Source organism: Heteronotia binoei, chromosome 16 (assembly GCF_032191835.1).
Source record: "Heteronotia binoei isolate CCM8104 ecotype False Entrance Well chromosome 16, APGP_CSIRO_Hbin_v1, whole genome shotgun sequence".
In the NCBI taxonomy this organism is placed as follows: Eukaryota; Metazoa; Chordata; class Lepidosauria; order Squamata; family Gekkonidae; genus Heteronotia; species Heteronotia binoei.
The window spans coordinates 47,543,715-47,571,307 of NC_083238.1; the positions used below are offsets into that span (position 1 = coordinate 47,543,715).

Below are 27,593 nucleotides of genomic sequence, written 5' to 3' on the forward strand. Positions count from 1 at the left end.
TTTACTGCACCTAAGGGTGGAATTCTGGCAGGAGCTTCTATGCATATTAGGCCACACACCCCTGATGTAGCCAATCCTCCTGGAGCTTACTGGGCTCTTTTTTGTAAGCTCTTGGAGGATTGGCTGCATCGGGGGGGGGGGGGGGGGTGGCCTAATATGCAAAGGAGCTCCTGCTAGAATTCCACCCCTGACCATATCCTGCCTTTCTCCCACCAAGCAACCACAGAGGGATGCACATGGGCTTCTTCAGCAGTTTTCCATTCTGTACTAACTACTAGGGATGGGCGCGAACCAGAAAAATCCAGTTTGGTTTGGGGTGGTTCCAAACCAAACCCTAAACCAAGCCTCAAATCCCTAAACCAGCTGGTTCGGACACCCCTTTCTCCTGCAGGTAGCAAGCCATGGATGGGAGAAGGGGAGATTGCCCAGGAAGGGGTAAACGGATGGGTAAACGGAGGATTGCCCAGGAAGGAGTAAAACGGATTGCTGATTGGCTTCATCAGAAGTGAAATGGGTGGGTTAAATGGCCAGCCATTTAACCCACCCATTTCACTTCCAGTGAAGCTTATTTCAGCAATCTGTTTTACTTCCCCAGGAAGGTGCGTCTGTCTGCAGTTAGGTTTCAATGGCCTGAACAGCTGAACCGAACTGGGCAGAAGTTTGGTAAATATTCGAGGAAGAAGCAGGGGTAGGGCGGACAGGGAGAAATCCACAAACATTGCCTGCCCACTCTTTTGAGGATGGAAGTGCCTACCATGAGCAGAAAGGGCACTAAGGATCACAGCCTAAGGAGGTGAGACCAGAACGTATATTTATGGCTATGCCAGTGGATTCTTCCATGAAGACAGCTTCAGGAGGGCGGCCATGTTGGTCTGAAATAAATGAGCAACATTTGGGTCCAGCAGACCTGAGAGAGAGGGCCTCTTGTTTATCTCTAGGTTGGTATATGGAGAGATAAGATAAAGGGAAATTTTGGGAGGGGAGGGGGAAATGTACTCGTGGCTTGGGGCATGCGCGGTGCTGTTTAGTTTAGAATGGGAGGGGATCTTCTTATTGGAGGATCTCACAGGGTTTAGGGTTTTTTGCATAGACTATATATTAAGCTGTGCTGCGTCACAGAGTCAGAGTTGCTGGGTGGATCTTCCTGCTCTCAACTTTCCATGCAATTGCAATTCCATGTAATCAATAAACGATCCTTGCTGGACCCAAACGTGTGAGTATTTTACTGTCAGGGGACAGTTCCTCCTGGGTTAGAGTCCCAGGTCACTACTCCACACGTGACAGACCCAGGGTCTGACAAGGGGAATTTAATTCTCGAGAGCTTAAATGTTGAGAATCTTGCTGGTTTTTAAGGTGCTACTGGATTCAAATCTTGACAATAAATTTGTTACTTATGAATTACATTTTTAGCCCAATCCTCCTCTATAGAGGCCTCAAGATGGCGTATGTGATAATGACTGGCCCACAGCCACCTAGTAAAACATTGCAGCTGGGCTGGAATTTCGACTCAGGACTCCCTGTCTTAAGGAGAAGCCCCACCCTGCATCAGGATGTTCTACCCTTTTGAAAAACAAAATAATCTTAGTTGACAACTGAACAACAAACGCGATGAAGCAATGTACCTGCAAGTTATCCTGCCCGATGAAGCCAAGGAGCATCTGGACCTGCACCTGGTAGAGCTTCGCACATTCTGGGGCAGAAGAATACCAGACCGACAAGGAGTCCATCAAGGTCACCAGCTCTTCCAAGAGCTACACCAAGCAAAAGAAGCAGAACAAAGCAGAAACAGAGAGAGGAGCTCAGGGGTGGGAAAACGCTCTGAATAGGTAAGCAATTACTCCTGCAGCCCATGACCAGGGATGGAGTTCTAGCAGGAGCTCCTTCGCATATTATGATGTAGCCAATTCTCCAGGAGCTTACAAAAAAGAGCACAGCTCCTGAACCTTTCTGAGAGTTCCACCTCCTCCTTCTCAGAGTTCCACCTCCTTGTCCATTGAATAGTATGTGCAGCTGCATAGCAATTAATGGATGAGCTCCACCACCTATTTTTCTACAAAATGACCCCTGGGCTCATCCAATCCAACACTCTGTGTCATATAATAGCCAAAAAACCCAGGCGCTATCAGGAGGTTCATCAGTGGGACTAGGACACTGGAAGCCCTCACACTGTGCCCCCCCCAAGCACCAAGAATACAGACCATCACTGCCCCAGACAGAGAGTTCCAACAATACCTTGTGGCTAATAGCCACTGATGGACCTCTGCTCCATCTGTTTATCCAGTCCCCTCTTGAAGCTGTCTACGCTTGCAGCCGCCACCACCTCCTGCGGCAGTGAATTATCCTTTATAATTACCCTTTGATAGTATGGGCCCATGCCTTTCTAAATCTACTTCTTTCTGGAACGGGATGAAAAAGGAGGCCTCCAATGTCACCTGACAGCCCTTTCTGCATGGCCCTTTCCCACAATCTATCACGCCTACCTTTTCGGTCCACAGGCTTGAATTGACCAGCCCCTCAGCTTGGAGGAAATCCTGCACCATCAGCAGGAGCCGGAAAGCGTTTTCGGCATACACTGGGAGGGACTTGGAATCTCGGCTGTCTGTGACAGCCCACTCCAGCATCTTCTCGAGCAAACTGAATTCAGAAGAAAATGTGTTACAGAAAAACAAGCCACTTTCGGGAAAACTCAAATTAAGAAACCAAAGGTTTTGTGAGGAGGCCACAAGCATCCAGGTCTTCTGATCTCCAGTCAAAGAGCTCAGAGGCGCTTAATGCTCTCAGGAGTCTGTTACAAGCAGTCAGATCTCCTGTTCAAAGCGACACAACAATTTTTATTTTAAAAATTATATCTTTCTTCTCAGGATAGAGGAATTAAACCAGCCACTCAGGGCTTGGTGGTGGAAAAGTGCCATCGAGTCACAGTCGACTTATGATGACCACTCATCGGGTCAAAGCAAGAATCACAGAGTTGGAAAGGACCTCTAGAGTCATCTAGTCCAACCCCCTGCACAATGGAGGAAATTCACAACTACTTCCCCCCTACACACAGCCAGAGACCCCTGCAGGCTCCATACCCCAGAAGATGGGGTGGGGTGAACCCTCCAGGATCCCTGGCCAAACTGGCCTGGAGAAAAACTGCTTCCTGACCCCAAAGTGGCAACCAGCATTTCTCTGGGCTTGCAAGAAGGAGCCACGAGAACTAAGCACTGATGCAACCCTTCCTGCCCTCCTTCCCATGACCTGCCTAAGTTCACAGAATCAACATTGCTGTCAGATGGCCATCTGTCCTTTGTTCGAAAACGTCCAAAGAAGGAGAGCCCACCAACTCCCAAGGTTGGTTGCTGTAGATTTTCCGGGCTGTGTGACCGAGGTCTTGGCATTGTGAGATCTGACATTTCGTCAGCAACTGTGACTGGCATCCTCAGAGGTGTAACCCAGAAAACTGGAGTTCTCTCTGGGTCAAATTGAGAAGAAATTGGTAGGCAGGTAATTTATATCTACTAAGGCAGGTGGGTAGGGCTGAGTCATTATCTTGTGGGAGCTTCCTGGGCTGTGACATGCCCACAAGATAATGACTCAGCCCTACCCACCGGCCTACCAACGTCTTCTCAATTTGACCCAAAGAGAACTCCAGTTTTCTGGGTTACATCTCGGAGGATGCCAGTCACAATTGCTGGTGAAACATCAGCTCTCACAATGCCAAGAGCATGGCCACACAGTCCGGAAAATCTGCAACAACAAATAGACTCCAGCCATGAAAGCCTTCGACGACATACTGATGCCTGAAGAGATGAACAGAGGTGGTTTGCCATTGCTTGCTTCTAAGTAGCATCCCTGGACTTCCTCGGTGGTCTCCCATGATCCAAATACTAGCCAAGGCTAATCCTGCTTAGCTTCCAAGTTCTGATGAGATCAAGCTAGCCTGGGCCACCCAGGACAGAACTAGACTTAACGACTTCCTCTAGACTTACTTTAATTTTATTTCATCTGATGGGCGCAGCAGTTCGTTGGATATCCCCAGCTTGGTGAGAGCTGAAAAGACTTGCCCCCTCTCAATCCAGGCAGTGTCGTCGGACTTTTCTACGCCTTTCCACATCAAACAAAGCAGGACGTCTGAGAGCAACTGTACCAGATCTTCTTCACACGCCTACAAAAAGGTCATTCAAGGACAATGATGGCATTCTCAAATTACTTAAAACCAAAAAAAAGAATAAAACCCTAAACCAAAGACATAGACTGATTCCCCACTAGCCTTGTCCTGTCTCATGCTCTTCTTCTCCACGGGGCTTTCATTCAATTTTGCACAGGAAAGAGGTGGGGAGAGTTGCAGCTCCGAGCCAGCTTGTGCGAAATTGGATGGAAAATTCTCAGAAAAAAGGAGTGTGAGACTGGGACAAGGTTAGTGGGGAATCGGTCATAATGTCTTTTGGAAGGCACAGGAGAGCTACACACCTCATTAATTTCAAATAACGAAAGATCAGCAGCAGACGCAACCTCCACCATCGCAGTCGGTTCTTTGTCAAGCTGTCCAGAAAATGGCTTTGTGCTTTCGCTGGGCGAAGGTGTGCTGGGCAAGCTATCAACGGTTTGGTTCCCAGTATCTCCCAGTTCGTAAGAGTCAACACTCGAAAGGTCTAAACTCAAGTGTGAAGGATTCTTTTGCCATAACTCCTCCGGATCCTCTGGCCTGAAGGACATCTCGGCCACGGAGAGGTCTTCAAACACTGCGACCGGCTTGCCATCTTCTAAGCTCCACTGATCGCACAAGCCATTGACGGACGCAAAACTGGTGGCGTCTTCTGCGTCGGCCTTTGAAGCACGGTGTTTCTGAAATTCCTTGGAAGGAGCTCTTTTGTCGTCTTCTTTAGCGGAGTCGCTTCTGTTGAGGCCGTTCTTGACATCGGCATGTTCTTTTAAGAAGAGTCTTGCCAACGTTTCCTGCCAGCCCAGCTGTTGACAAATCTGTTGCGCCGAATCCTGCTGGGAGTGGAAAATCTGCAAGAGCTGCAGAGAACACAAGAAAAGGCTTCATTGTCGAACCAGGGTCATCGTGCTAAGTTACTGATCCCATTCAAGAAGCTATATATGACAGGGGTAGCCAAACTTGCTTTAAAGTAAGAGCCACAACATAAACATCAGATGAGGGAGGGAGGGAGGGAGGGAGGGAGGGAGGGAGGGAGGGAGGGAGGAAGGAAGGAAGGAAGGAAGGAAGGAAGGAAGGAAGGAAGGAAGGAAGGAAGGAAGGAAGGAAGGAAGGAAGGAAGGAAGGAAGGAAGGAAGGAAGGAAGGAAGGAAGGAAGGAAGGAAGGAATAGATGGGGAGAGGGAGAAGGAAGGTGGAAAGAAACCAACTTTAACGTTAAATGCATTCTCCAAGCTGCTTTTCGGCTTGGCTTAAAGAAGAGATTTAAACAGACAAATGCTTTCTCCAAGCCAGCCAAAGGGGTGGTGGGGGCTATGAGAGCCACACAATGTGTGTGAAAGAGCCACAGTTGGGCCACACCTGTTTTATGAAAATAAAGTCTTAACTCAAAAGTAGCGGGTGAATCCTGACCCTTTTTTCAGGTTCACTTCTGCAAGAGGAAATAAAGGGAGAACTTTCCCATTCCTCCACTTTCACTGCAAGGGGTACAGCAGGAGGCGAGAGACAAGAGAGGTAGGAAACGTCACTCATGCAAGAATCCTGTGGTCACACTAGATAGGATCCAAGCCTACATGTCTACAGAATGTGTTTTATGAAGGCCTGGAAATCACTTTTTCCCATGAATGAACCATCAGAGTTAACCTAGCATTGAAAGTGCCATGCTAAGCTATTGTTGCCAGGTGTGTCCCCCCCCTCCCCCCGGCCACTAGTGGGGGACGGAGAGTAAGGTTGCCAAATCCATGTTAGGAAACTCCAGGAGATCTGGGGGTGGAGTCTGGGGAGGACAGGGACCTCAGTGGGGTACAATGCCGTAGAGTCCACCTCCAAAGCATCCATTTTCTCCAAGGGAAGTAGTCTCTGTAGTCCAGAGATGAGCTGCAATTCCAGGGGATTCCACAGGTCCCACCTGGAGGCTGGCATCCAGTGTTCCCTCTATGCTGAGTTAGCGTGAGCTAGTTCACAGGGGGGGTTTTAGCCTCCGGCTCAAAGGAATAAATGGTCCAGAGCGAACAAATGTATGCAGTAGCTCACAACTTTAATGCCAGTAGCATACAAAGTAGAATTTTTGCTTACAAGGCTCTACAGCTTAGAGCGAGTATTGGTGGCATTCCTATCCTAAGCAGAGTTACGCTGTTCTAAGGCCACTAAGTTAGGAAAGTGCGATCAGGTGGGAAATGCATCATATAAACCAGGAGCAGACGGGTACAGCCCTGTACCAACCACCATGCCTGTGCCTGCATCAAGAACTCATCGCAGCATAACTCCCCCAATATCCACTGTCCTTCCCCTGATCTCTGTTATTTATTTATTTATTACTTCAGTTTTCTATCTCGCCCTCTCTGCAAGCGGACTCAGGGCGATTAACAGTCAATTTAAAAAACAATTTAAGGTTACAATTTAAACAATTAAATACAATTTGTTCGTTCGAACAAACGAAACAATTAAATACGATTAAAATACGTTTCGTGGTTTTTGCTCAAAACTTCAGTACAGGTGCGATCATAACTTTCTTTCTTCTGACAGTGATCCTGATTCCTCATGAGTGATGTCGCTCAGCAGTGTAGGGTGGCAGTCCTCTCCCATTTAGGTATTAAAGGCTTGTCGAAATATTCAGTTTTACAGGCCCTGCAGACTTGGGAGAGATCCCCAGGGCCCTTATGGCCTCTGGGAGGGCGTTCCACATTGTTGGGGCGGCCACTGAGAAGACTGTGCCAGAGCACAGTCTGGCTTCCCTTGGTCCGGAATAGATAACAGGTTTTGTGTCCCTGAACGCAGTGCTCTCTGGGGAACATATGGAGAAAGGCGGTCCTGTAGATAGGCAGGCCCTCGACCATATACGGCAGGGGTGTCCAATGGTAGCTCTCCAGATGCTTTTTTTGCCTACAAATCCCATGAGCCCCAGCCATTGACCATGCTGGCTGGGACTGATGGGAGTTGTAGGCAAAAAACATCTGGAGAGCTACCATTGGCCACCCCTGATATAGGGCTTTAAAGGTCAATACCAGCACCCTGAAATGAACTCGGAACGCAATAGGTAGCCAGTGCAGCTCTTTCAGCACTCTACTAACAGGCATGTCTCCAGGCCTTCCTTGATGACTATGGACATGACCATAGATCCACTGCCCCACCCTAGCTTGAAACAAACACACTGACCTTCCGGCAGATGGCCACCCTGACGTTTATATCGGCTTTGTGAGCCAAGTGAACAACGGCCATGAAGTCCCTGTAATTCACCACTGGATCTGCAGATAGAGCAAGACGGGGAGCTGCATTAGTTTGTCTGTAGCGGCAGAAAAGAGCAGGAGTCCAGGAGCACCGTAAAGACTAAGAAAATTTGCGGCAGGGGATGAGTCTCCGTGAGTCACTGCTCACTTGAACACAATTGTGGCAGGGCGTGAGCTTTCGTGAGTCACCGCTTCATCTGAAGAAGTGAGCAGTAGGTCAAGATCTCTTGTATTGTATCTCAATCAATCCTTTTATTAGCTCATTTGACCAAAGGTCTTGAGCCAAAATCCCAACAATTAGCATAAGTATTTAGCAAATAAACAATACTAGTCATCATAGGATTATAAAGCACCAAAATCAGAAACAGCATTCCAAAATAAAATATTTAAAACCTATAACAATATAAAAGATGGTAAAAAAGCGAGAAAATCTCTAATGACATAAAATCAAAGTAATCACTGCAATTGCAATTTGAATCCAAGTAAAACCCTTCAGAAAGTTAAACATATATAGCAAACTCTATTGTAGTTATCATTAGAACAGGCCGCTTCTTTGACATTTTACAGAAAGCATTGTCGTTAGAAATTTTGTAACACAGTAAGTGATTTTCGGATTAGTATCTGCCAATAATAGAGAAACCACCCAGAGTTCAATTGATAGTTGTTTAGAAAGAAAGTGAGCAGTATGTCAAGATCCCTTGCCATTGTATTGTATCTGTATACTGTGGAATGCTTCCATATGGGTTGGGAGGGGGAAGGATCATGCTTGCTTTGGTTGCACCATCCTTCTCACTCTGTAACAGACACAAGTATCTTCTGCCTTGCAGAGCAGAGCTTCAAGGTCACTTTATCGGTCTGCAGAGAGTGCCTCTCTGCCCACTGTCTGCTAAGAAAAAGTCAGTGGGAAAACAGTTTGCAACAATTGAGCGGGCTTTTTGCATCGCAGTTTAGGCAGGCTGCTTAGGGGCTCTAGATAAAGTATATAAGACTGGACCACTCTCAAGTGATCCCGTTCTGACACAGATGTGTATGCTACTAATCATGGGTGGAATTCTAGCAGGAGCTCCTTTGCATATTAGGCCACAAAACCCTGATGTAGCCAGTCCTCCAAGAGCTTACAAGGCTCTTTACTGGCTATATCAGGGGTGTGTGGCCTAATATGCAAAGGAGCTCCTGCCAGAATTCTATTCCTGCTATTGATCTAGCTATCAATAAAGGTAACTTTCTTAATCCACTGGAAGTCTTCCTGGTTTGAGGACAGTCTCAGAGTTGACACAGTGACTCACGGAAGCTTGCACCGTGACACAAATTGTGCTAGTCTTTAAGGCGCTACTGGATTCATGCTCCTTTCTACTGGATCTGCAGAGGAAGAATTCAGGCAGATGTTGTAACCAAGAAAAGACAGTCTGAAACCATGACCCAATCATGCAAAATAAACGCCAGCAAAAAAAGCAGACAAATGGACTTTCAGATTTGCATCAAAACGCTAAAATAAACGTAAAGCCACTGTTATTTTGTAACATACGTAGAAGTCTGCTTATGCACATTTGACCCGATTTTACAGACTGCCTACGTGCGCGCAGTGTTTCAGCAGCAATTGAATGCCAGTAATAAGCAAACTGCATGCCAGTAATTGTCTGAATACCTGCGTGCAGAACTTGATTAAGAAGACCCTTCACAAGACAGGTAGTAATGGTCGCATCATTCAACAGCAGGCCCAGCCCGGAATACCCAACTTCTCTGAGCTTCAAACGCTGCTTGCTCCGCTCGTAGACTTTGGTGCATTTCAGCATCTGCTCCACAATCTGCACAGAAATAATGCAGGGGAGTCTGAAGTTGATGACTAGATGAGCACACAAACACACACACACTGTATATGCATTCTGCAAGAGAAAGGCTGCTGGATGCAAGAAACAATTGAAGTGGACCTTCACAACACAGAAGAAGAAGAAATCACGTGTGAATTCTGGCTTATGAAAGGATGCTTGATCTTTAAACCAGGGGTGTCAAACATGCGGCCCAGGGGCTGAATTAGGCTCCTATCAGGCCCATGAGCAACTCACTGTCATCTGTTTCCTTCTCTCTCTTGCTTCCTTCTGCATCACAACTTGCTTTGCCAGGCTTACTCAATCGCACAGGAGCAACAGAGCAAAACTCCTCCCTTGAGGAAGAAGTGCGGGGAAGAGAGAGAACTTTGCCAGGCTCTCTCAGTTGCACAAACGTACTAAAAACTGTGGCATATTAACAAAATATAAGTAAGTAAAGAATAAAGTCACTATTAAATGCTATTCAGACTACTAAAGAAAACAACTCTGAACTAATTAATAAACACCAATATTCTATATATTTCTTATACCACTGGAATATCAAAAATCCTTCTCTTAAATTATCAACAGCAAACAGCATACAAAATTTATTACAATTCACAGTTCATTCAGCTTCCACGGGCTGAATTGAAGTGCTAGTGCTCCCAATAATTCTGTCACAACAGATGTCTTCACAGTATTACTTCGTTAATATTCCACAGTTTTTTGTATGTTTTTGCTCCTTACTGTGGTGCTCTAGGGTATTTTATCTCTCAATTGCACAGCAGAACTACTGAGTCAAGCCTCTCTTCCTTCTGTTGGCTGAGGCTCAACAAGCCAGTAAGGTGGATTAGGCTGTGTGTGTGTTTGTCTGTGTCCTTTATAAAGTTTACATCTCCCCTACCTGGCATTACATTTTATGACCCACAGGGCCCGGCCCTACAAGGTCACATTTATGTTAGATCCAGCCCTCATAACAAATGAGTTCGACACCCCCGCTTTAAACCTTCTCCTTTTCCCCTAAAGGGCAGGGCTTCCTTCTGCTTCATCTCCCATTAAAGCAACCTTCCTGCTTCACTGATTTGATAACAAGTTTACAAGATTGCACGTTGGTTTGTTGCTTTGTTCTGTAATGGTGTCGGGGCTGCTGGTTGCTTCAGAACAATCGTCTCATGTTTCCCCCTCTCTAATTTATTTATTTATTTTGTACATTTATAGCCTGCCCTTTCCCAGGAAGGGCTCAGGGCGGATTCCAACAAGCCAAAACATTAAAACCAACAATAAAACATCAAAATAGTTAAAACAATTAAACCAATACGTTAAGTCACTCATTTAAGACGGCATGGATGGTATAAGCACTTGAGGCGTAATTATTGTGGGCAGCCTAAGTTGCCCCAAGATGTCAACAGTCTTGGCCCCAAATGAAGTGGCAGTCATTGCTGGGAGGCCAGCTGGATGGTGTAGTAGGGTGAAGACGTCCGCTAGCCTCAACAATAGACCTGGCGGAACAGCTTCGTTTTACAGGCCCTCCGGAATGGTAACAAATCCGGAAGGGCTTGATTCTCTGTAGGGAGCTGATTCCATCAGGTCGGGGCCAGGGCCAAAAAGGCACTGGCCCTGATTGAGGCAAGCCAGATGCTCTTTGGGCCAGGGATAGTCAAAAGATGTTGGCCGGCTGATCTCAATGGCCTTTGGGGCTCATATGGGGAGAGACGGTCCCACAGGTTTCAATCACAGACAGGCAGTCCTTTTGTGCATGCAGATCGAAAGGCTGGAAAGCACTTTTTCCAGTTTTAAACACTTTTATTTGAAGTTTAAACACGGTACAGCTATGATGTGAACATATTTGCAAACAAGAGAGAACAACGGTACATAAGAGGAATGTTGTAGCCTTATACTATAAACACAATTCTGTCTGCTATCAGATATTGGGTGCAGTAATGTCATAAGCAAGCTATGAGGTTTATCTACAACATACACAAGTGAAATGCTTTAATAATTGTTTGTATAATAAGAACACCAAAGAAAAATAAAGTATAAAAGAATGACGTTATGTTATTCTGTGTCATTATTTCATCATCCCATAATAGGGAGAGTTAGCTGGTGTAGTGTATGAGTAACACACACTAATCACCAGTGTGATATTGTAGGTGCTCCCAAAGCTGGTGTATCCTTTTTTTTTGCCACAAGCAAAAATGTGACATATTTCAGTTTTTATAAACATGCAGAGGATTTTAGCCAACCCCACCACCATCACCAAGATGCATTTACGTTAACCAGAATCTCAGAGAAAAGGCAGTGATTTACCTTAAAAATCAGCTCTCTCAGTCTGTCGGAGTACCTGTGATTCAGCAACAGAGCATAAAGAATATCTGCGTTTCCTGGCTCGAAAAGCAACAAGAAAAGTTGGTCTCGGGTTGGGCTGGAATGAAGCAGGTTGAAGAGGACCTCCAAGATCCCACAGAGCTTGTTGGGGAGGGAGGAAGGAAAGCGGAAATTAGGGAACTGGATCACTCATGCCAGTCCCAGCATTTCATATAATTAATTACACACATCATTTGATATTCATTCCACATCTCTAGAATACCTCAACAAAGTTAAGAACAAAAGTAAAACCAGGTTTAGCCACAATGGCAAACCATGATGCTAGGACAGGGGTGGCCAAACTGTGGCTCAGGAGCCACATGTGGCTCTTTTACACATATTGTGTGGCTCTCAACTCTCCCACCGCCCTGTTGGCTGGCTTGGAAAAGGCATTTCTCTCTTAAAATTGCTTCTCCAAGCAAAGCCAGCCAGCAGTTTGGAGAATGAATTTAAAGTTATAGGTGCTTTCTTTCCACCTCTTCCTCTCATCTATCTTCCTTCCCCCATCCATCCATCCATCCATCCATCCATCCATCCATCTATCTATCTATGATTGACAGATCTATCTATCTAATCCATCCATGCATCTAATCCATCCATCCATCTTCCTTCTTTCCACCACCCCGTTGGAAACCAGGAAGGGATGGAAGGAATCACAGCATGAATGGGGCAGGGGTGGTGGCAACCCCAAGTTTGGCTCTATGTTCATACCTCAGTATAAGAGAGCAGGTGACTCCAAAGTGGGCCCTGTGGGCACCAGGGAGCCTACCGATACCTTTCCAGGTGCAGGGTTTTTCTAATTAGATGGGGTTCTTGCCCAGCAGGGTTCCTGATTGGCTGTCCAGATTAACATCATGCTGTTTCAGTGGCAGGTGCTGCCAGTGTTAGTTTTATTCTTTCTCACTCCTCTTTCTTAGTGTATTTTTAAAAATTATTCCTCTTCTCCCCTGCACTTGGGTTTCCTCTGTGCATGTGGCTCCGCCATTTGCCACAGCCATTTTGTAGTTAGCTCCACCTCCTGCAGCAGCCATTTTGTGTCTGCGCCCACCCCTGTGTCAGAATTCCAATGACGTCCAAAGGTTCAAAACAGCTGGACACATCTGTAACAGAGCAAAGAAACTAGAGAGGAGCCAAAGAATCACACCTGTTCCTCGTCATTGATGGCTGCTATATATCCCATGATGCTCTGCACTTCCTCATGTGTGCCTCCTTTGCTTAAGAAATATTTGATTAGTCCATAGAGAGATGTTCTTATCGTTCTGAGATCGTCCAGAGTCAATTCGCTGTCTTTATAGCCGCTTCTAAGAAAGAGAGGACAGACCTTGTCACGCATACAAAAACTAAAGAGGTAAGCTTGATCTAAAAGATTTCAGTTTGCTGAAGTTTTCTATTCAAACATGTATTCTCACTCTGTAAAATACTTGTGATAATGACCTCTCCTCTTGGTAACTCACATTAAATTTATAATCCATTTTATAATTGTGCGGAAACTTTAATTTGAATATTGCTTCAGGAAAGTAACAATCAATGGAATAAGCTTTTTTTTAAAAAGTAAAAGGCACATTCAAATTGTGGCTGGGCAATAATTATTTAATTATTTATTAATTTAATTATTAATTCTTTAATAATTATTTCATAATTGTTTAATAAATCATAATCCCAGAACACTTCAAATAAAATGTGTTGTTCAAGGAGAAAGACTTGAAAATTATTGTGAGTGTGCACAATCGGAGAAGTTGGCTTGGTTGTGAATAATTTTCAAGTGAACTGGTCTAGTATAACACCCAAGAGACTCACTGTGCAATCCTAAGAACATTTGCCCAGGAATAAGCCCCACTGAATAGACCTTAGTAGGACGCTGACTAGATGACTTTAGGATTGCTCTATGAGCTATAACCTAGAATTCACATCCTGTTTCTGTTATGAGCTTACTAAAAAGGTAAAGGTAGTCCCCTGTGCAAGCACCAGTCATTTCCGACTCTGGGGTGACGTTGCATCATGATGCTTTTACGGCAGACTTTTTACGGGGTGGTTTGTCGTTGCCTTCCCCAGTCCTCTACACTTTCCCCCCAGCAAGCTGGGTCCTCGTTTTACCGACCTCAGAAGGATGGAAGGCTGAGTCAACCTGGAGCTAGCTACCTGAACCCAGCTTCCGCCAGGATCAAACTCAGGTCATGAGCAGAGAGCTTGGACTGCAGTACTGCAGCTTTACCACTCTGCGCCACGGGGCTCCTTTATGAACTTACTAGGTAGACCTAAATGAGCAATGAACTCTCAGCCCAGCCCATTCACAACATCAGCTACACCACATCGGGCTCTTATCTCACTATACATGCTAAGTCACTCAGTTCTTGCTTATACCCAGAATTAAACTTTCTTGGTCATAAAGGTGCCACATTGGTCTTAAAGTTCCCACATCTGTTGTTAACTACTAACCTGCATGCTAATTCATTGCTATCTACAGGTCTTACCAACTGTGTTAATTCTATCTTAGCTATGCTTATTGTTCAGTTTATAAACATCTTGACTCTAATTAGTCCTTCCTGACAAGTAATATCCTCGCACTATCTGTATGTAATGCTTGAGGAAATGTTTTAGCGTATCTGAAGAAGTGTGCATCTACACAAACTAAGTCACTCAGTTCTCGCTTATACCCAGAATTAAACTTTGTTGGTCTTAAAGGTGCCACTGGTCTCAAACTTGGTTCTCACATCTGTGTGTTAACTATTTTATTTGTATGCTAATTTGCTGCTATTTAGAGGTCATACCAACTGCTTTAATCCAATCTTAGCTATACTTATCGCTCAGTTACTTACACATCTTGACTCTAACTAGCCCTTCCTGGCAACTAAGTCCTCCACCACCAGCTATGTTCCTTCTAAGCTGCAGAGTCTTATAAGCAAAAAATTTACTTTGTGAGTCACTGGTATTACAGCTGTGAGCTACTGGCATTCAAGTTGTGAGCTACTGCATCAATTAGTGTGCTCTGGAGTCATCCTTCCTGAGCGGAGACAAAAATTTGTGAGCTGGAGGCTAAAAATCAGTGAGCTAGCTAATGTTCACTCAGCTTAGGTAGGAGTGGGGAATAGTGGCTCTCCAGATGTTTTTTGCCTACATCTCCCAACAGCCCCAGCCACTGGCCATGCTGGCTGGGGCTGATGGGAGTTGTAGGCAAAAAACATCTGGAGAGCCACTGTTCCCCACCCCTTGCTTAGAGGGAACAGTGCCCCTCCCACCACATCTGTATGCAAGACTTGGGGAAGCCTGCTTCAATGTACCTGAGGAAGTGTGCATGCACATGAAAGGTTATACCTTGAATAAAACTTTGTTGGTCTTAAAGGTGCCACTAGTCTTATACTTTGTTCTGCTTCACAACAACATGGCTCCTATCTGGATCTTACTTTATATCAGGCACTCAAGTCTGTCAACTCAAACCCAACAAAAAGCAAACGCGAAAAGAACAAAGACTCCTACCCGTAATAAAACCTCAAAGTATCCAGTAAAAACTGCACCCCGTATTTTTTCCGGAAGAGCCTTCTGCTGTCTTTGATGATGGTAGACAGGTACTGGATGTGCCCTGAAAACATAATGAGATTTCCCATCAGAATGGGGCATTCACCCTTTCAAACACAGCAGGCCACGGATTGGACACACAATGCACCTCTAATCCTGACTCCTGCTGATGTTCTCCCGGCATCCTGTTGATTATGTCTGGCTCTACCCCAAATCTCCACTACTCCCCAGTCAGTATGAAATGGCCCAGTCCCTCTTTAGATATATAGATATCCATGTACTCTCTCTACTGTATTCTCACATTCATAGCTCTTCCAGGCTTTGACCCAAACAATATCCTTTCTTTGCCTGACAACTCCACTCGCCTCCTTTACACACTAGGAAAGCAAAGATTCCCACCCATAACCCTGGCGGTTCAATTCAGACATTACGCTAAACCAGGGCTCACTTTGTAGCAGGAGCTTCTTTGCATATTAGGCCACACCCCCTGATGTAGTTAATCCTCCAAAAGCTTATAGTAGGCCCTGTACGAAGAGCCCTGTAAGCTGTTGGAGGATTGGCTACATCAGGGGGTGTGTGGCCTAATATGCAAAGGAGCTCCTGCTACAAAATGAGCCCTGCGTTAAACCATGGATTTTGTTAACTGGTTGGCCTGCACTTCTATTTATGCAGAGAAACCAGGTTTTGGAGTAGATCTTCCACATTCATCCACTCAGCACTCCAGCCTCTAAGTACAGCAGCTTCTGGAGACAGAGAAACGGCCCTAGCTGACAGAACAGACCATAGCTGGTACCAAAGCTATTTTTTGTAGCAGGAACTCCTTTGCACATGAGGCCACACACCCCTGATGTAGCCAATCCTCCTGGAGCTTACAGTAGCCCTTGTACTAAGAGCTCTGTAAGCTCTTGGAAGATTGGCTACATCAGGGCTGTGTGGCCTAACATGCAAAGGAGTTCTTGCTACAAAAAAACCCTGGCTGGCAGAAACCATGGTTAGCACACCCACTTTATACCATGGTTTCTGATTTATCTGTCCAACACCAACAATTCCACAATCACAGACAACCTTACTGAAATGTTCTTAACCATGGTATAGCACTATGTCTGATTTGAATATGAAAAGCCTTCCTCACACTAATTTCTATTTAGCTGATCACAGAAGATGAGGAAAACACACACCATACACACACTCCTTTGCAGGGCTTTTTTTGTAGCAGGAACTCCTTTGCATATTAGGCCACACCTTTCTTATGTAGCCAGTCCTTCAAGAGCTTATAGTAGGTCCTGTAAGAAGAGCCCTGTAAGCTCCTGGAGGATTGGCTGCATAAGAGGGGTGTGGCTTAATATGCAAAGGAGTTCTTGCTACAAAAAAAAGCCCTGCTCCTTTTATTTTGACATCTTCGGCATCTGCTGTTAATTAGATGCAGAGCAGGAACAGAGCAAGGAAAGAGGTTTTAATGAGCGCCTTTACTCTAATTCCGGAGAAAAACACAGGCAATTTGCTCTATTTCAGTCTACCCTGGAGGGCATTTGGTGGAGTGCGCTATACTGGGTTTTAATTGTGTCTTTCAATTGTTATTTTGTTGCTTGGCGCTTACAACAGTTGAGTCCTTGCAGCTTTTTAATAGCCACCTTGATATTTATGATAGCCACTGTGAGTTTGCCAAGACAGTATAAATATTTTGCCTTGTCCTGATCTCGTCAGATCTCGGAAGCTAAGCAGAATTGGCTCTGGTCAGTACTTGGATGGGAGACCACCAAGGAAGTCCAGGGTTGTGACTTCTGAAGGTCTCTTACCTTGTAACCCCTGAACATCTCTTTCCTTGAAAACCCTACAGCCAAATCCATTCCCTCTATACAACAACGGTACTCTAAGATTTTGGGAACTAGCTGTTATGGATAAAATTGCATCTAATTTACTGCCACTTGAATCCTCAAGATGTAATAATTTTCTAGAGAAATAGTATATATTTTTTTTAGTTTGCACAATCAAATCAAAATGCATCGCTGACATTACTGAAGAAACACATGGACTTTGTCTTTTATTGATAATAGAGTCCTGCTGGTGAATTGTGTCCTAATTATATAGTAACTGGTGGACCTCCTGATGGCATTTGGGGGATCTTTGGCCACTGTGTGACACAGAGTGTTGGAATGGATGGGCCATTGGCCTGATCCAACATGGCTTCTCTTATGTTCTTATGTGAAACAGAGTGTTGGAATGGATGGGCCATTGGCCTGATCCAACATGGTTTGTCTTATGTTCTTACCTGGTAAGTATGTTATTTATTCATTTTTTAACGTTCCTAAACTTTGTCTTTATAATTTATAATGTACCAATTCTAATGTAATTGAATTTTTACTTTGTTGTTAATTAATATATGGTTCAATAAAGTTTTTCTTGATTTTTTTTTTTAAACCTACAGGGTCACCATAAGTCAGCTGCAAAAATGGCTGCATAAATAAATAAAAGCAATAAATAATGCACAAATTTCACTCAGTGGGCCCAATCCAGCCAGATCCCCTTGCTTGGGAACTAAAGTTCCCCGTGCAGCAGTGCTGCGCTCTTTTTTAAATACGCTGACGACCGTACCAATCCTAAATGGGAAGTCTCCACGGTTCCAGATACTGAAGTCGAAGAGTAGATACTGATACATCTGCTGCAAGAGCTGTGCATTTTTGGCCACAGAGACTTGTTCTATGAGTAACTGGATGGCCATCAGTACATTCACATCCATGAAACTGCTTGGCACCTAAAAACGGACAAAATAGTTCATATTTAACCTAGAAAGGAATTCTTGTCAAGACTTTTTTTAAAAAAGACAATCATTTTGCATAAAGGCTTTCGTTTACAGGTGACCAGTCTCTCTAATTCACTATAAGGCCATTTCACGTATCACTAACAAAAGAGAAAGAACGATGGCTTCCCGGTGCGCATCATTTTTATAGTTTTGCTCACGTTCTGCAATAGGGCTTCCAAGGTGGCCACTCCGTGTGTGTGAACAAGGTTCTCCTGGTTGATTGGATGCCTTTGATTAAAGTGTTTTATCACCAGAATGAAAGTTGCAATGATGTTCTTCTCCAAGCGAGCCTCTGTAAGGTAAAAATACAGCCTTTACATCATCAAGGGATACTTTCCCCCCCAGTCCAACTGTTTCCTTCAAGACAAAACAAAGTTAAGAGTCCAGGGGCACCTTTAAGACCTGCAAAGTTTTATTCAGGGTATGAACTTTCATGTGTACTTGTACCTTGAATACAACTTGGGGGGGGGGGTCTCCAGAAACAATTTTTGGTTAATTTTTAAAATTTCCAATAACAATAAATAGCAAAAATAACAGAAACTAAATCTCTACCAATAAAAGAATTATTACAAATATTAACAACAAAGCTATGTTGGCAGTGACCCTGAGAAGAAAAGGAGTTACCATAAAAACATCATACAGGACCAAGAGGTGCCATAAGAAAGTTTAACAACGTCAGAATAACCAACTAGTCTTTAAGAATTGGGAGTACTGATGTCCAAAAGAAGGTTTATAGTCTTCAAGTAATATACCAAGTTTCTCAATAATGGGAACCATCATTCATGTAGACAGAGTGATGTGGTAAGAGTTCATTAGCTGCAATAGTGTCTGAAATTCTGTCCATTATTAGGTGGGTCCAGAATCCAGTGAACCAGTCTTTAAGAGTAGGGAGATCCTGGTGGCATTGCAATCAAACTTTGTTCCGCTGCTTCAGACCAACAGGTAGGGAGGGAGCTAGGGAGTGGGGGGGCCACTCTATGTAAACCCCCCTTCCCTCTGTAGGGCCCCTCCATTCCCAGGCTCTTTCTGTCCCCCCTCTCCCACACGCGCACAAGAGGGAGAGCACGGGAGAGGGAGAGGAGGCAGTGACAGCAAAAGTGTCAGAGAGAGAATGAGAGAGAGAGTGACAGCGAGAGAGAGACCACGAGAGAGAGCGCACGAAAGAGAGAGAGAGAGAGAGTGACAGCGAGTGAGAGAAAGCGTGAGAGCAAAAGCAACAGTGAGAGGGAAAGCACGAGAGGAGAGTGCGACAGCAAAATCAAGCAAGAGAGTGACAGCGAGAGAGAGACCACGAGAGAGAGAGAGAGTGACAGCGAGTGAGAGACCACGAGAGAGAGCGCACGAAAGAGAGAGAGAGAGAGAGAGTGACAGCGAGTGAGAGAAAGCGTGAGAGCAAAAGCAACAGTGAGAGGGAAAGCACGAGAGGAGAGTGCGACAGCAAAATCAAGCAAGAGAGCGACAGCGAGAGAGAGAGCAGGAGAGAGAGAGCAACAAGAGCAACAGAAAGCACGAGAGAGAGAGCGAGACAGCAAGTAAGAGACAGCACGAGAGAGCGACAGTGAGAGAGAAAGCGCAAGAGGAGAGCGACAGAGAGAGCAGAAGAGAGAGAGTGACAGTGAGTGAGAGAGCATGAGAGCGACAGAGCGGGAAAGTGCACAAGAGAGAGAGCTGGGGCTGGGCAGCTGGCTGCTGAAAGAAGCAGCCAAGCCCCCCCCCCACCCCAACATTTTATCCCCTGGCTATGGGACTGATGGGGCTATGGCTCAGTGGTAGAACGGTAAAAAAAAAAAAAGGTAAGAACATAAGAGAAGCCATGTTGGATCAGGCCAATGGCCCATCCAGTCCAACACTCTGTGTCACACAGTGGCCAAAAATATATACAAACACACACACACTGTGGCTAATAGCCACTGATGGACCTCTGCTCCATATTTTTATCTAACCCCATCTTGAAGCTGGCTATGCTTGTAGCCGCCACCACCTCCTATGGCAGTGAATTCCACATGTTAATCACCCTTTGGGTGAAGAAGTACTTCCTTTTATCCATTTTAACCTGACTGCTCAGCAGTTTCATCGAATGCCCACGAGTTCTTGTATTGTGAGAAAGGGAGAAAAGTACTTCTTTCTCTACTTTCTCCAGCCCATGCATTATCTTGTAAACCTCTATCATGTCACCCACAGTCGACGTTTCTCCAAGCTAAAGAGCCCCAAGCGTTTCAACCTTTCTTCATAGGGAAAGTGTTCAAACCCTTTAATCATTGTAGTTGCCCTTCTCTGGACTTTCTCCAATGCTATAATATCCTTTTTGAGGTGCGGTGACCAGAATTGCACACAGTATTCCATATGAGACCGCACCATCGATTTATACAGGGGCATTATGATACTGGCTGATTTGTTTTCAATTCCCTTCCTAATAATCTTCCCTGAATCTGTCTAATCCCTTTTAATGCTATCTATGACTGCAGCAATCTCTTCATCTTCTGGCAGTGAATTCCACCTGGGTCTTAGCTGAGGCCTGCAGAAATGCCATAAAGACATGGCTTGGACTCAACTAGAGGTGGAGGAGGTCTTGAAGGCGATGCCTGTCACCTCCTGTGCCACTAAAGGGTGGGAGAAAACTGAGCTCCTCATTCCTGTTCCATCCCAAGCAATCACCTGGGTGGCTAGGATAGAAACCCAGCCTTTCATCTCATATTACAGCTTGAAAGATAACCTGCTTCGGCAGGGAGGGCGGGATATAAATCAAATCAAATAAAAATAAAACAAATTTGTATTCACAGACAAGCTTCAGTGTGATTGAGCAAGCCTGGCCAAGCAAGCTGTGACACAGAAGGAAGCAAGAGAGTGGGAGAAGAAAGCAGACTCGCTCATCCGCCTGATAGGAACCCCCCGGGGGCCTGATCTGGCCCCTGGGCTGCATGTTTGATGCCCCTGGGCTAAGGGAACGTCACTAATTGAATTTCAGTTAGGGCTGCTACGTCCCCGGTCCGGGTGGAGGTTCTGCCATCCGGGAGGTTCCCAACCCACCGGCCCACATTGGGCAGGTGGGGGGAACCTCCCCCTACATTGCCAGTGAGATGATGTCACCTGGAAGTGATATCATCATGCCAGCAACATCCCCACACACCCACTCTAGGTGTCTCCAGGAAAACTCCATGGAGTCCCCTGTGCAAGCACCAGTCGTTTCCGACTCTGGGGTGACGTTGCTTTCACAATGTTTTCATGGCAGACTTTTTATGGGGTGGTTTGCCATTGCCTTCCCCAGTCATCTACACTTCCCCCCCCAGCAAGCTAGGTACTCATTTTCTGTCCCCCCCTCCCCCCCACGCGCGCGCACGGGAGAGTGAGAGGAGGCAGCAACAGCAAAAGTGGCAGTAGAGTGGTAGCAGGTCCCAAATTCAATCCCCAGCATCTGGTAGTCGACGATGTGAAAGTTCTCAGCCTGAAACCCTGGGCAGCAGCTGCCAGTCTGAGTAGAGAATACTGACTTGGATAGATCAAGGGTCTGATTCAGTATAAGGCAACTTCATATTTTCATGTGTGCCTTGCTGAATCTATGTTCCCATCAAGATCAGACAAAAGCCCACAATGCAATTTCAGGCCACAATTCTTTCCCTACCTGAAGCCTTGGTGGAACTTAACAACACCCAGTCTCCTTCAACTGGCGTTGCCAATTCAGGAGGCGGAGATGGTCCATCTGTCCTGTCGGGCACCTGGTCTCCCAAGAGGCTGAGCTGCTCTAGCAGCGGGAAGAGGACATTTAATCCACCTACACAATTGATCATATCCTTGAGAAGTCAACAAGGAAATGAGGGAAATGGGGGGGGGGGGGGAGAGAAAGAAGAGGAAAGGCCAGGGTTAGAAAGTGAGCATGTTGAAACCTGCAACAAAGAAGATCTTTAAATTGGCACAACTATTAGCAAACTAGGATTCTTATTATTCCAGACAGACAGAGGTTCTGAAATTGGAAGTTTTTGTGTACAAAAAACAAAAAATAACTGTGAGTGTATATATAAATATAAATACACAAACATTCATCACGTTCCTGGCATGTCACACTGGGTTTCTGATACAGCATAGCCTCCTTTCCTGTAAAGAAGCCGCAGGCAGCTCCCACAGATGCCAAAGACTCTGATTTCTTTGGTAGAAATTTGTATGCCTAAAGCTTTGGGACCTTTGTAACACAGGGGCACAAAATTTCACCCTTTCCCCATCCTCTATTGCTTTCAATGGAGAGTAAAAAAATGGCTTATGAAGGGCTCGCAGTCCCTTTAAATGACTTCTCCAAACCACTTGACTGCATGGAATGTAAACTCCATGGCTCATAGTCCCCTTAAACACCTTCTCCAAGTCTCATGACTCCGTGGCAAGTGAACTCCAAAGGTGTTTAAAGGGCTCACAGTCCTTTTAAACAACTCCAAGTGGCAAGTTCACCTGGACTCAGACTTTGTTCTGCCTTCTTCTAAATCACTGTCCATTTGCAAAACACTCACACCTGAATTCGTCGCTGGTCCCAGAACATATTACTGCATCACATGGCAGTCTCTCATCCACTTTAATCATGCTGTTAAGGATAAAACAAAGCAACACGTAGAAGAGGCTACTGAAACTGCTTACCTTGATGTCCCAGTTCACAACTTTGTTTCCAGTTAGCCTTCCATGGAAAAGATTTAGGGAAAGGTCAAGACATATCGGGCTTCTGCAAGCCTGCCAGAAGAATACAGAAAACAGGCTCTTATTATGCTATTTTATAATACAAATTTCAAGTAAGCTTTGATGGAGAAATCAAACAAACAAAAGTAGGCTTATTTGAAAAGGGAATTAACGGGGCTTGGTTCTGTACTCTCCTCTCACGCACACAGCACAACTGAAAACTACCTGTTTTTTAAAAGTCTTCGGACTCCAGTTTCCTGGGCCATCCAAGTGTGGGTGTCTGAAAAAAGCAGAGTCTGTCCCTGTCCCCAAACCAGGATTCTAAAACCACTGTTTAATTCTGGTAGACAGGGCTGGCCCTTCCACTAGGCAAATTAGGCATTTGCCTAGGGTGCCAGCCCTTCGGCGCCCCCATGTAACAGAGGCTTTCCCTGCTCTCGCGCCGTCTTTCTCCTACCGGCTTGCTCCCTCGCCTGCTTACTGCCTTGCTTACTCTCGAGCTGTCTTTCTCACTCTCCTGCCACCTTTTCTGCCTCCATCTCTCCTCCCTTGCTGTGCAGGTGGTGGGGCGCAGTGCTGCAGGGTGGGCCCACGGAGGGGGGCAGTGCTGTGGAGGCGGGCAGCAGGGGGGCCGGCCCTGCTGGTAGAGAATCCCAATTTATGGGAAGCTGAACTTTCATACAGACATCCAAATTTCCAGGTTGCAAGTAACTGGACTGAGGACTTCTGAAACCAGGAGACTCCCACACATTATTTATTTATTTTATTCTACTTGTATCCTGCCCTCCCTGCTGAAGCAGGCTCAGGGTGGCTCACATTAGGAGGTCATAAGACCGATATTAATAGACAAAAAGTAAAAATACAAGTACATCATAAATTTTTATTTATTTACTTTAAATTGCTATCCCGGCCACTCTGCAAGCAGACTCAGGGCGGCAACAACATTCATATTTACAAGTTAAAACTAATAAACAGTTACAATTTAAAATCATTTCGTGGTGCCGTATAACTGCAATGTTCTTCTTTTCTGATGGTGATCACATAGTAACTTTATAATGATGTGGGGTGGCAGTTCTCTCCTGGCTACATATCAAAGGCCTGTTGGAACAATTTGGTCATACAGGCCCTGCAGAAAGTAGAAAGATCCCGCAGGGCCCTTATGGCCTCTGGGAGAGCATTCCATAGTTTTGGTGCTGCCACCGAGAAGGCCCTAGCCCGTGTCAAACACAACCTAGTCTCCTTTGGTCCAGGGATGGACAGTAGATTTTTTGTCCCTGAACGCAGTGCTCTCTGAGGAACATGTGGAGAAAGGCGGTCCCACAGAGAGACAGGCCCCTGACCATAGAGGGCTTTAAAGGTCAATACCAACACCTTGAAACGGACTCGGAACACAATAGGTAGCCAGTGCAGCTCTTTCGGCACTGGCTGAATGTGCTCCCATCGGGGGAGCCCCGTTAACAGCAGTGCCGCAGCGTTCTGCACTAGCTGTAGTTTCCGAGTCAGCGTCAAGGGTAGCCCCATGTAGAGAGCATTACAGTGATAAAAACATATAAGACAATTACATAAAACAATGGTAGGTGCTATTTGATTTCGCTTTAAAATATATTGATGTATTGATGACGGATACTACCAACTACATTGCTGTTAAATTTTTATTATTCAAGTTCTTCTGCTGGATGTCCTGTTAGAAACAGATCTCCAGTCACAGTCTGATGTTCGAGGTGGGCCAGATGGATTAATTTCTGCTTTCCTGTTGTTATCTATTTTAATTCAAGAATGCCTGGTGGAAGAGTACCGTTTTACAGGCCCTGCAAAACTGTGGAAGCTCTCGCAGGGCCATGAAGAAGCCACGGCCGTGCTTATCACAAACAAATGTCTGCTCACAAAATCAGAATGCAACTGTTGTTTATTTTTAAGTTGACATATCCAGAGATCGAAATACTTTTGTAAACAGGTAAGAAACAGATAGGAGAAATCTCTGCCTCCTGACCTCTGCAGCAATTACCTTTAGGTGCCAGTGACTACTGAACGTTTTCAATGTTTTATATATTGTTTTTATGGTTTTAACTTGTTTATTTAATGTTGTACTAATTTAAATTGATGTAGACCTCCCTGAGCCCCCATGCAAGTGGGGAAGGGTGGTAAAAAAAAATCCAATGCAATAAATAAATAATAACTAGATAGATAATGGATAAATGTCAAATTCTCTCTCTTTTCTCAAATTACTGAGATCACCAGTAAGTGCCAGTCTACACACTGAGCTGGCTTCTTAGGAGATGGAAGCACTGTAAATAGATAAGAAGCCACACCTGGAATAATGTGTGCAGTTCTGGAGGCCTCACCTCAAAAAAGATGTGGACAAAACTGAGCGGGTGCAGAAGAGAGCAACGAGAAGGATCAACTTCTCCCACTACTAGAAACATAGAGGTGGAAGGGACCTCCAGGGTCATCTAGTCCAACCCCCTGCACAATGCAGGAAACTCACAGATACCTCCCCCTAAATTCACAGGATCTGCAGTGCTGTCAGACGGACATCTAGCCTCTCTTTAAAAACCTCCAAGGAAAGAGAGCCCACCACCTCCTGATATTTTGTTACTAGTTCCTGGAGCTTAATAGAGTGACACTCCTAAGAGCGCCCTTCTAAGCCTGTTGACTTAGGAGGGTACAACTCTGCTTAGGAAAGTTCTGTAAATTTTCCAGATTAAAAACAGAAGCGTCAAGCTCTAGTTCATGAGTCTATTTTTTTTCTTACCACACCATATTCAATATGCACAGGCACAACTAAGTGGAAAGCATTGGCTGACTGCTACCTTTGGAGTATAGTGAAGGAGGACTTTGCTAGACCAGTCTACCATCTCAGTCTCTTGGGATTTCCATGGAGATAAGCAGTTGGGACCTTCAAGATATGAAAAACATTGCAGTGCATTTCAAATTTGGGTTGACAAGTTTTGTTGCAGTACTGCAAAATACAGAGGATCCTGAAACTCTCCTTGGTACAGCAAGAGAGAGACAAGTGTGGCTACAAGGCTTCATGCATCCACAAAATATGCAAGGGTGGGATCCTGACTCAAGAGGAGGAGGCTCACAGATAATGATGAGGACCCTGCAGATTATTATGAGGCCGCAGCAAAAATAATCGTCATCATTCACATTAGTGCAACATGCCACAAGCACTAAACAAGAATTAGAAATATATTGCCAGGCAGCACACTGGAAACTTATTTAAAAGCTCTTGTATATATGTGTGTATGGTCATTTGATTAAAATAAACGAACAGTGCCTCATATTTAATTTTCTATATATTTCTATTGCTTTCTGTCAATCTAACAACTAAAATGCTCAATATTAAGAACCTAGCAGGTCCACGTTCAAATAACTAGGTCTGCTCTAAATTCTACTCATGGGATGCAGACATGCATCAGTATCACTGAAGTATCCAGGGCTTTTATTGTAGCAGGAACTCCCTTGTATATTAAGCTACACCCCCCCCCCCATGTAGCCAATCCTCCCCGAGCTTACAGTAAACCCTGTACAAAGAGCCCTGTAAGCTGCAGGAAGATTGGCTACATCAGGGGGTGCGTGGCTTAATATGCAAAGGAGTTCCTGCTACAAAGAAAGCCCTGGAAGTATCCTAGACAAGCAGTCTGTGAATGGCTCACCTGCCAGATATAATGCTTTCACATGAGAAGGCTGCAAGGCTTCGTGAAATACGATAACAGATCCAAGCTGGCCTTCTAAAGAGGTGGGGCATCCCCATTCGCTGTCTTGGGTTCCTGCTGAAATCTGCTTGGTGACCAGTTCTGGTTTCCCGAGCATCCCGCCCCAGCTGCTCGGAGATAGAATTCCACTCAAGGATGTCCGATGAGGCATTACGGGGGAAGCAAAAGGCGGGTCTGGGATCTGGGACGGGGGAGGAGTCGTGGTCCTTTGGCCGGCCGAACCAATGCCGCAGGAAGTGAAAGGCTGAAGATTTCCCCATGGAAAAAGAAAAGAAGCGTATTAACAAATAACGTCCTGTTCAACATGTACACATTTTAAAAGGTGATATTATCAAAGTGCAGGAATTGGCCATGAGGTCATTTCCTCCCCCAAAATGGCGTAGCTGATGCTCAGTCTGGAATTAGGGAAAATGAATTCTTGACACGTATAACACTTCCTTTTACCACAAGGCCAAATTTTGAAGCACCCCAAGTTGTAAACCCAGTCTTCAAGGTGTGTCCAATCTTTTAATAGGTTTTATTAGACTTTATGGGGTTGGGAGGATTCTGGGTTTTATTGTTGTTTAATGTTGGAATTGCGTCTCATCAGGGCTTTTTTTGTAGCAAGAACTCCTTTGCATATTAGGCCACACACCCCTGATGTAGCCAATCCTCCTGGAGCTTGCAGGGCACTTAGTACAGGGCCTACTGTAAGTTCCAGGAGGATTGGCTACATCAAGGGGGTGTGGCCTAATATGCAAAGGAATTCCTGCTACAAAAAAGCCCTGTGTCTCGTAAACCGCCTTAAGCTACAGGAAAAGGCAAGATATAAGTGTTTTAATTAATCAGTCGATGAAGCATTAGCTGCATATCACCTCTCCAGTCAACAAGCTACTCTACCAAAAGGACCTCCATCTCTGAATTAGCCTGTGTTTTAGTTTATCAGCCCTCATCTAGCCCATTGTAGTCATCAAAAACCTGTTCAGCACTTCTGAATGAATCCGAGGGAAAGGAGAAATCAAGATGAGGGTCAGGAGTACTGACCCCAGAATGACCTCTCCCAATGGCTCCACATAAATGTTAAGGGGAGGAGAACCTTTTAAAACAACAAGCATGACCAAAGCAGAGCTAAAATCCTCCAGCTGCATGTTCTGTAACCTGCCACGTTGATATAAAGTGCAGTGGGCCCACAAAACCCATCCCAGAAAAAGTCATCCAGAAGGATAATTCCATTGTAGCAAAACAAAACAGAAGTCCAGGGGCGCCTTAAAGACTGACATTTATTCCACCATTTGTGGGTTTTTTAGATAGATGACAGACAGACAGATAGATAGATTTTGGAAAACAGTATAAAGAAAATACAGAAAAAAGAAAACTGGTTATTTGTCATAAG

At 45.0% G+C, this 27,593-nt stretch overlaps 1 protein-coding gene across 1 annotated transcript in view; it reads right to left on the reverse strand.

Annotated features, from left to right (window-relative positions):
* NBEAL1 (neurobeachin like 1) overlaps positions 1–27,593 on the reverse strand; it is a 175,697-nt gene that overhangs the window by 46,924 nt on the left and 101,180 nt on the right. The window contains exons 17-31 of the mRNA XM_060257088.1: positions 26,162–26,465; positions 25,313–25,398; positions 22,467–22,556; positions 21,469–21,637; positions 18,008–18,141; positions 17,642–17,801; positions 15,011–15,113; positions 12,681–12,837; positions 11,480–11,638; positions 9,013–9,172; positions 7,297–7,385; positions 4,453–5,004; positions 3,972–4,147; positions 2,481–2,634; positions 1,623–1,751 (exon numbers count right to left, since the gene is read on the reverse strand). Of these exons, the coding sequence (XP_060113071.1) occupies positions 1,623–1,751; positions 2,481–2,634; positions 3,972–4,147; positions 4,453–5,004; positions 7,297–7,385; positions 9,013–9,172; positions 11,480–11,638; positions 12,681–12,837; positions 15,011–15,113; positions 17,642–17,801; positions 18,008–18,141; positions 21,469–21,637; positions 22,467–22,556; positions 25,313–25,398; positions 26,162–26,465 (2,622 nt within the window). The remainder of the gene's footprint in view (positions 1–1,622; positions 1,752–2,480; positions 2,635–3,971; positions 4,148–4,452; positions 5,005–7,296; positions 7,386–9,012; positions 9,173–11,479; positions 11,639–12,680; positions 12,838–15,010; positions 15,114–17,641; positions 17,802–18,007; positions 18,142–21,468; positions 21,638–22,466; positions 22,557–25,312; positions 25,399–26,161; positions 26,466–27,593) is intronic.